The following is a 10421-nucleotide window of genomic DNA, read 5'->3' on the forward strand; positions in this document are numbered from 1 at the left end:
TAACATGATAAATTTAATTGCTAAGATTTTTTTGCATTTTTATTTACAATTGCTTTATTATAACCGTCGTTGAACAGCTGACAAAATAGTTTTTGGGCTTACGACAACTAAAGTTCATCTTCATGGCCTTGTAATTTTGAACCCAATGCAAAAGACAAGGGAACTCCTGTATAAAGCATAGGGAAGGATTTGCTTTCGTGGAGGACTTTTTGATGGAACTAGCCCGCATTTGCGTTACAAAGAGAGGAAGACCACGAGAACCTCCCACGGTTAGCCTGACAGCAGTTGGACCCTAACCCATGATCCATCTACCACTGTGGATATTTCACGTCAGCACTGTGGACAGTGCAAGATGGATGCGGAATTTGTATCGATCAGCCATCGCTGGGATTCGAACCCGGTTCACTTCATTGGAAGGCGAACGCTCTATCCCCAGAGCCATCGCAGCTCAAGTTCTTTTTTTGTGTAAATTTTGTGTATTGGTACAAGTGGTTCCAAATCGAACTTTTAATCTTCTGATCTTTTTTCTAGTGCTCCAAATTTCCGCTTATCAGATAACTGTAGAGTGCCAATTATCATGGTTGGTCCCGGAACAGGAATAGCTCCTTTTAGAAGCTTTTGGCAGCAGAGATACATTGACATCAATGCCACTTCTGGTAAATATATGTCTCCATTTATGCAATATTTGAACGACCTAGGACGATAAAATGACAATCCACGTTTTCAATTTTCTCCGGCGAGTATTTTTAATGAAAAATACCACCATTTACTTAAAGACAATTACGTGTTTTCGTGCATTGCGTTAATATATAATAAAAACCTCGAAAACACGTAAAACAATTATCAGAAAAAAATATTAAGAAATATTTTGAACTAAAAACGTCACCTTCGGAAAAAATGTGGTTTACCACTATATTTGCTCAAGCTCATTATTTCATAATAATTAAGTATACCCTCCAACAGTTACGGAATTTCTGTTGTTTTTTTAACATTTGTCTCTTATGGTAGCAAGTGTAGTCCATTAATATTTTAATGAATTGAAAAAAATTGTTTTGTACGAAACTATATTTAACTTAATTAACATATAAATGAAAGGTCAAGTAGACAAATATTTATAATCTTAGGGCCTGTTAAAAGTTCAAGAATAATTCGATCTGTTTTAGGTCTATCAGATGTAGTACATCTCCCCTGGAAATATTACTTCGCAGAAAATGTAAATGTTGAAGGGTATGTAATAAAGCAAATTTTAGTAATTCAAGAATGTTTGTTTATGTTCTGAAATTGTCTAGTGATATAAGTTTGGAAAAGTATTTCAAACATGAGATTTGAAGCTCTTCCCTTTTCTGTGAGAAAGCCAATTGGAGGTTTTAAGATCTTTCCTTTTCAATTGCTGCATCGAACTTACACTTTTTAAAGAAAATATATATATATATATATATGTATATATTCTTTGCCTGAGATTTCACCATTTAGAAATCTCCTCTATTGATATTGGGATAATATTGAAAAATTATAATAATGGTGTTAAAATAAAGATAATACTTAGAGTAGTGCAGATTTTACTTTACTTTATTTCATAACCGGCGGGGAACAGCCGATCCAATTCTGAGTTTACGACTATCAAAGTTCAACTCCTTAGCCTTGTAATTTTAATCCAAAATGGGAACTCCTGGATCAAGTATTTAATATTGTAACCGTCATTGAACAGCTGACCCAATTTTTGCGTTTACGACGACTACTAATGTTCAACTCCGTAGCCTTGTAATTTTGAACCCAATCCAGAAGACAGGGGACCTTTTGGATCAAGTATAGGGAGAAATTTTGCCTTCGTGGAAGACTTTTTGACGGAACTAACTCACGTTTGCGTTACATGGAGAGGAAAACCTCTCACTGTTAGCCTGACGGTAAGGGGTCCCTAACCATGATCCGTTTAACAATGATGATTATTTACCGCAGCGATGTGGTCAGTGTTAGCCGTGTGCAGGAATGCCGATTGCTCCGCTTGGATAAAAAGTTTTTTATATAAAAGGTAGAAACCTAAACTCTAAATTTTTGAAACAAATGAAAGGATTCACCACAAGATGTCTGCAATTAAAAGACATCCGAACCAATATTTTTGGGTTTACGACTATTAATGTTCGTAGCCTTGTAATTTTGAACCTGATCCAGAACCCCTGGATCAAGTTTAGGGAGAAATTTGTCTTCGTCAAGGACTTTCTGATGAAACTAATCCGAATTTGCGTTACATGGAGAGGAAAAATCCCACGATTAGCCTGATGACTCTAACCCATGATCCGTCTACCACTGAGGATATTTTACGTCAGCATTGTAGCCGGCGCAATCTGAATTCGTTTCAACCAGCCATCTCTGGGATTCGAACCCGGTTCACCTCATTGGAAGGCAAACGCTCTATCCCCAGAGCCGTCACGGCTCCCTTTGTTATATATACATATTTTTTTAATAACCGTCGTTGAACAGCCGACCCAAATTGTATGGGTTTGCGACTACTAATGTTCAACTCCGTAGCCTTGAAATTTTGAACCCAATCCCGAAGACAAGGGAACTCCTGGATCGAGTATCGGGAGAAATTTTGCCTTCGTTGAGGACTTTTTGAGGAAACTAACCCGCAGATGCGTTACATAGAGAAGAAGACCACGAGAACATCCCATGGTTAGACTGATGGCAAGGAGACTTTAACTCATGATCCGTGTACCACTGAGGATATTTCACTTCAGCACTGTGGTCGATGCAAGCCGGATGCGGAATTCGTCTCGACTGGGATTCGAACCCGGTTCGCCTGATTGGAATGTGAACGCTTTATCCCCTGAGCCATCGCGGCTCAGGGGATATTATTATATTATTAATATATTATTAATTTTCAACTTCTCTTTTATATTGTTTTAGGTGGAGATTCGACGAAACGTTTCGGAAACATGACTCTATTAATTGGGTGCCGCCACCCAAAGGCAGAATTGCACCAAGAGGAAACTCAACAAATGAAAGAATGTGGTGTACTAGCAAATGTGCATTCAGCTTACTCTCGAGTTCCTGGTAAACCAAAAGTAAGAATAAATAGAATCAAATTATATTATATAATGACATCAAGATTCTATTATGTAACTAATAAATAATGTGTGTAACCGATTAAAAAAACATATTCTATTATCACCAAATAGTTGCAAATTCTGCTTAAAAAAGAAATCGGTTCTCTTCCGTTAAAAAGAGCCGTTGGCAATGGTTAAAGTTTTTCGCCAAATCAAACACTAAACAAAATAATCAATCAATAATAATCACTGTCTTTTATTTCTAATAATGTGATTAATCATAGGATGTAAGAGCCATTGTCCGGTTAACCCTATACTGATGTTATGTGCAACTGCCCAGTTTACATTCGTCCAGTATGTCATACGCTGATGTTTTTTTTTTTTTTAGATTAAGTTCCTGTATCCGACATATCCTACACTGATGCTTTGTTAAGGTTTAGTACTACTGACCCGTAAACTTTGCACTGTTGTTTTTTAAGTGATTCACTTTTATAAAATTAGTTATGCATTGTGGTATTGTGTGTTCCTAGTCACCGCTTGTAATCCATATTTTAAGAATCTATGCCAAAAAAGGAATAAAAAATATACAAATTCTAGTCGTAAACTAATATTTAAGCTAAGAAGAAAACAAAAATCCTGTCAGAACATGGAAAATCATTATTGAGAAAGGCAGGGTTAAAAACATCAAAACCAGTTTGGTTGATGGAGGAAATTTGGAGGTGCTTCAATTAATCGCTTTTGACTTTTTCTCAGCTCCTCCCGGCAATCAAATGAGATTATCTTTTTTTATAATCAGGCTTTCCTCAATGATTAAACAAGTTTTGAAACATTTTGTGTAAGTCTTAAGTTACGAAATCTTGTGAGTATATTTTTTTACTTCAGATTTTATTAGGATTAAAAAATATAAATGATAAGGACGGCAATAACGGAACACCCTGTAAAGTTTAACCAATCATTTACAGCGTTATGTGCAACACATTTTGAGAGAGTCTGCTGAGAAAGTGTACAAAGAAGTAATTCAAGAACGAGGACATTTCTATGTGTGTGGTGACGTCAGTATGGCAGAGGACGTCAATCAGACGCTGAGAGTGATCATTCAAGAGCTTGGACAAATGAATCCGGCTGCAGTAGATAACGTCATTAAGCGTTTACAGGTAATATATATTCTACAAATATTAAAGAAATAAATCACTAATTTACTAACGCCTACAAGATATAAATCATTTTTTCATTCACGCATAACAAGAAATAAATCAATTCTTGATTTCAAGAAATTAATATTCTAAATAAAAATGAATCGATATAGAATCGTCCTTAAACATGCTACAGTTGAAGACAAAAATGTATATCTGAACAATTTTTTATGGAAAAATTTACAGAGCTTTCATTAAAACCTTGATTTCTTTAGGTGGAGAGCTCTCATTGCTATCTTGTATCAGTCTGCCCAATGCTATCTTGCATCTGTCTGCCTAAGATTATCTTGTATCAGTCAACTCAAGGCTATCTTGAATCAATCTGTTCAAGACATGTATTGTATCAATCTGCCCAATAATATCTTGTATCAGTCTGCTCTAGGCTATCCTCTATCAGTCTGCCTAAGACTATCTTTTATCAGTCTACTCGAGGCTATCTTGTATCTGTCTGCTCAAGGCTATCCTCTATCAGGCTGCCTAAAGATTATCTTGAACCAGTCTGCTCAAGACATCTTTTATCAGACTTCCCAATGCATCTTGTATCTGTCTGCTCAACACTCTCTTAAACCAATCTGCCCAAGGCTGTCTTGCATCAGTCTGCCCAAGGCTGTTTTCTATCAGTTTGCCCAACGCGAACTTGTATCTCTCTGCTCAAGACTATTTTGTATCAGTCTTCCCAAGGCTATCCTCTATCAGTCTGTCTAAAGACGATCTTGTATCAGTCCACTGAAGGCTATCTTGTATCAGTCTTCCCAATGCATCTTGTATCTATCTGCTCAAATTTATCTTGTATCAGTCTGCTAAACGCTATCTTGAATCAATCTGCCCAAGGCTATATTGTTCCATCCTGCCCAAGGCTGTCTTGCATCAGTCTGCCCAAGGTTTTTTTTCTATCTGTCTGCCCAACGCGATCTTGGATCTGTATGCCCAAGACTCTTGTACCAGTCTGCCCAAGGCTGTCTTCTATCAGTCTGCTCAAGGCTATTTTGTGCCAGTCCTCTAAAGGCTGTCAATTAATTAGGACACCTTTTTCTATTTTTAATGGCAGTTTTAGGCAATTGAAACCCGTACTCAACTTATAAATTTTCATAGATGAGGTAAATTGATTTTAATTTTAATCGCTTAACTCTGCTTTGATGTTAGATTGATTTCACAACATAATTTAGACTCTCGTAATAAGCATTTGAATAAAAAAAAACATTATTATCTTTGAATAATATAAACATTATATAAGAGAAAATAAATTGTAAAAAATTCGGCAGTATTCAAGAGCCCCAATCTTTATAAGAACTCATTCATAATATTTCTGCACTAATTAAAAGACTAAGACTAAATAAGCTCTCAAAGCATGTTACTTTCAATAATAAGTGGAAAAAAATTATGCTTGAAAAAGTTGCTAATTTTAATCCCTTTTAGTATAATTTTTAATTTTATTAGTCACCAGGTTGTGCATTTTTAGTCACCAGTGGCCTAAGCATTAAAATATTATACTTTATTAGAAAGTAATTTTAAGATATTACCTTATTTCAAAATATATAATGATAAACATATTGAGTTACCGTTTTAAAATCATTAAACAGTTAGTTGAATTTATTTTATTTATTATTTATATTTTTACTTTTATATAAAATTATGTCCAACCTGTATTTGTAATTAAAAAAAAGCCATTGAAACAAAAAATTATTTTCGATTGCAAAGAAATGCTGGAAATTAGTTTTTCACACCATTGACATATAAGTTCTTTGGCAGAAAACCTTAAACGAGTTTTCATAGTAACCGAAAATTAACTAATAATTTGAAGGGAAAAAATTTAAATATGCTGCAGTTAATACCAAGCGAAATTTTCATTCTAAGTTAAATAGGATGAAATATTTTAATAATTTATTATTTTGAAAATTTATTAAATTTGATTTACAAGTCAAGTAGGAAATGTTATTTAAGTTAACACGTGGGTTAGCAAGTGAGTGGGAACAAAGGGAGAACCCCCTCTCCCTCATATCTGTCCCATTTTCTTGTATTGTCCATTTCATAAAAATATTACGTCGAATACACAGGAATGCCATTACCTTAAGTTGTTCACATTCGGAATTGAGCTTTGAGTAGAAAATAAGCGTTACTATTTAACGTATACTTAATTTAATATGAATTTAGTGACGTTTTTAATATTTAATTTTTACGTTTCTTGTTTTAAGTAGTTTTAATTTGCTTTGTTGTGGTAACACATCTAAGTTTATGGGAAAATTGTTTTGAGAGTTCGGGAAAGTTAAATCAAGCGTTTCTGTTGTTGATAGTAGAGTTATTGAGATTTGTTTTTATAAATTTACTTTAGTTAAGTCTAAGGGAATTATAATAATAAATGAAGCTATCATGACAGTGATCGTTTTAAATTAATTTGCGGATTTATGCAGGTGGCATTATTTGACTTTTTCGGTGTAATAAATTGATAATTGTCTCAGAGAAATAAATAAAGTCTTTTAAGAAAAATTGATTTATTAATTATTGAAAATGGCCATAATTCAAAAATATAAAAATAATAAAGAAAAGAAATCCCTTAAAGGGATCAAGATAAAACATTATCTTACATCTAGAATTTCAGTTAGCAATTTTTTATATTTAACGGTTGGGACTGGGTGGCCCAAAAGGGCACCCTCAGTAGCAAAAAAATTGAAATTTCAACGTGAATGAATTTGTTCCCAACGGACAGTTGGGAGCATGGGGAAGAGATCCAAGATTGGCAAATTATCGAAAGATAGCATAGCCAAAAATGAAGCCAGGTCTCCCCCCCCCCATAATCCATATAAGGTTTGAAGACATTTTGGCGATCGCGAATCGTCAACAAGACTATGAGAATTAGTGTAATTATGTAACTGAAGCATATTTGTGGTAAGAAATTAAGAATAAAAAGTTATAAATAGATTTTTGTTTTTGATTAGGCGCGACAGTAAATTAATGAGTCAACATTAGTATTGAAATATCGATAAAAAAAGAATAAAATATTTTATGTTCGCTTTTTATAAAAAATTAACTAATTGATTTCATTTAATTATAATTCGACTAATAATGATTTTAAAAAAATAAGTTCAAGAAATTAATGTAACAATAAAGGAAACGAAGGATTTCCCTCGTTTCCTTTATTGCTGAAGAGTGGCACCCGTTAAACAACAGAGTTAATTTTACTAATAATATCAATAAAAATTGGTTTGTAATGATATCTTTACAGGAAGAAAATCGTTACCATGAGGACATCTTTGGGATTACTTTGAAGACAGCAGAAGTTACCAACAGAGGTAGAGAAGAAGCCAAAAATCGAAAGAGTACATCTTCCAGCTGAAAATACTTCCAAAACAAAACACAAAAAACTGTACATATCTTTATGTAGAAGAAATTCCTTTTTCACGACATTCCTGATAAGAGTGCTAAGAGCGATTATCATTCCGATATTTTTATCCTTGTACTGAAATTATATAATGCCACCTAATGTTTTGTAAATATATTTTTAAAAAAAACTTACTATCTACCCAAACAAGAAAAGTCTCAAATATTAAAGACAAAAACTTATATAAATTGGATTAAGATTAAATTTTCAAAGGCCAAACAAGCAAGTCCCAAATATTAAAGATAAAAATTTATATAAATTGCATCAAGATTAAATTTTTAAAGGCCAAACAAGCAAGTCCCAAATATTAAAGATAAAAATTCATATAAATTGGATTAAGATAAAATTTTCAAAGGCCAAACAAGCAAGTCCGAAACATTAAAGATAAAAATTTATATAAATGGGATTAAGATATAATTTTCAAAGGCGAAAAATAAAGATTTATTTAATTTACTCTAATATCTTTATTATAGTTAACAACAAACTTAAGTAAAAATTTAGTTTTACTTAACATTTAGATTTTTACTTAAATGCTATCAAGCAAAAAATTTATTTTAATTTGAAATTATTAGGAAAATTACTTACATAACAACTAATCCTACAAAGGAGTCCGTAAGCCGGGAGTCGGATATGAGGACTAAAAGTACATAATAGACAAAAATAATTTTCTGAGTAAAATAAAGAATTCCATTAAAAAAAAAATATTTTCAACGGTTTGCATGAGCCATTGAACCGCATGTTATACGATAAGTTAGAAAAATATATTTTACGAATACAATTATTTATCCAGTTTTCTTATAACTCACGAAAATATTAGTAGCGTGTTGACGCGTGCAAGTAAGCCATATCACAAAACATGTCATGAAATTTAGTAATTAAATTTTATTTTATTTAAAATTCAATAACATAGCAACCTTAAGTATATTAACCAAATCGAATTCATTATCAACCTTTTTATTGTCAACTTTAAGTATTATATCAAGCTCATTTATTATTATTAACCTTATTTTAATTGACATTATAATTAATATTATATACCACAGCAATTGTTTTCTTAACCTCGGTTATAAACGCTTTCGGAAACTCATTCAAAATTCAAGTAATTTTAGTTTTCTTGTTTCAACTTTGATTGAGTTGAAGTTACATACAAATAAAACCATCTTAACCCTTTGACGTATACTTTTTACTAAACATATTTCTCACAATTTCTTTAATTTTTATTTTTTTGTATTAATTTAGGGAAAGTATTTTATTTAGCTTTTTAACAATTTATGGTTATGAAATACAACATGAAGTGGTGTCTTTTTCTACGTCAAAGGTAAACACGGCTCGCTCCAAACAATAATTTTTTCACATTTGCACTTATTTGCAAGTCTTTAGATCTAAGAGAAACAGTTATTCATCAAGAAAATTGCTTTAATTTACAAAATCAATTACTGTTAAAATTTAGAATATAAATAAAAAAAATTCTAACTACTTTTTTTGAATTTTATATTTTAGTACAAATATAATGCTGATAAACTAACAGATTTTTTTAGTAGCTGATACATTGTTTTTTTTTAATTAAAAAATACTGAACTATATTTTTGCTTGTAATTCGAGCGTCAGAAGAAATATATATAAAAAGGATACCCATCTGCATCAAAGGGTTAAGAAGTTTGTTAAGTATTATTTATACAATAGGATATTTTATATTTAAAAAACGAAGAAAGTGATGTTTTGTAAAGCATTTTATAAACTATAAACAAATTTGGTTAGACAGTTTTTGATCAGAAGTGCTAATAGAGGATAAAGAATACACAAGAGACTTGAGAGAGATGGAAAAAAATTATTTTCATAATTGTCAAGAAGAAAAAAAATAACTTCATAAAATTTTACAGCTTGTAATATCAATAAAGATTTATTCCTATTGTATCTTTAAAAATATACACAATAGATTTTATGGGAATTAGATTATTACATCCGAATTTAAATTTTTTCTGAATATATTTCCCAATAAAAAGTAGTCCAGATATATATTCCTAAACTGTTTTAAGGTCTACTTAAATGTATGAAATTTTATACATATAAACTAATTTTATTTTCTTTCTCACTTGTATACATGTATATATATTGTAGGTGATTGTAAGTACTATTTTAATGTCTAAATGTCTGATGAATGTAAAACTTAAGTAGTTCAATTCTTGGACAGAGAAATTCCATTATTATCATATCAGAATAAATACTGAAGATAAACATGGATACGATTCTAAGCACACTGAATGTGTAAAATAATGGCTCATTATCGCACATAAAAAGCTTTTCTCTATTCAATTATATTGATGAATCATATCATTGAATAAACATATCACTTATGTGTTGAGCTTTAACATGGTACTAAATGTGGAGTTTAAATTGCTCAATCTGGTTAAGTATTTAATAGTTTCATAAATTGTTTTTATGTATTACAAGATGAAATTGCTAACCATTTGATAAATGGTTAATCTAATTATATTTGAGGTCAATTTAAGACTCCTGGCCAAGGATCGTTTTAATACTCTAAAATTTTACTGCTATAGGGTCTGTTTACAATAAGAAAAACTTGTCGGTTAACTTTTCATTTTGTATCAAAATACGCATTTAAGAAAATATTTTTTAAAGCGCATTTGAAAAAAAAAATGGATACAGCTTTGGATGTTTGACTGAATGCAAACAATAATAAACTTCCTAAAACCGGAAGATTTCCGGTGCATCCCCTCCACTAATGCTATGCGCTAATAATAAGCTTCCTAAAACCGGAAGATTTCCGGTGCATCCCCTCCACTAATG

General features: G+C 31.7%; 1 protein-coding gene across 3 annotated transcripts in view; it reads left to right on the top strand.

Moving 5' to 3' along the window:
- Nos (Nitric oxide synthase) overlaps positions 1–8315 on the top strand; it is a 236415-nt gene extending 228100 nt beyond the window's left edge. For all 3 annotated transcript variants that reach the window (XM_071182105.2, XM_071182103.2, XM_071182106.2), the window contains exons 23-26: positions 532–656; positions 2905–3062; positions 4007–4198; positions 7458–8315. In XM_071182105.2, coding sequence (XP_071038206.2) covers positions 532–656; positions 2905–3062; positions 4007–4198; positions 7458–7568 — 586 coding nt within the window. In that variant the 3' untranslated portion in view covers positions 7569–8315. The remainder of the gene's footprint in view (positions 1–531; positions 657–2904; positions 3063–4006; positions 4199–7457) is intronic.
- The last annotated feature ends 2106 nt before the right edge of the window (positions 8316–10421 follow it).

This window comes from Parasteatoda tepidariorum, chromosome 4 (genome assembly GCF_982258835.1).
Source record: "Parasteatoda tepidariorum strain Cologne lab strain chromosome 4, Ptep-v5.0, whole genome shotgun sequence".
Classification (NCBI taxonomy): domain Eukaryota; kingdom Metazoa; phylum Arthropoda; class Arachnida; order Araneae; family Theridiidae; genus Parasteatoda; species Parasteatoda tepidariorum.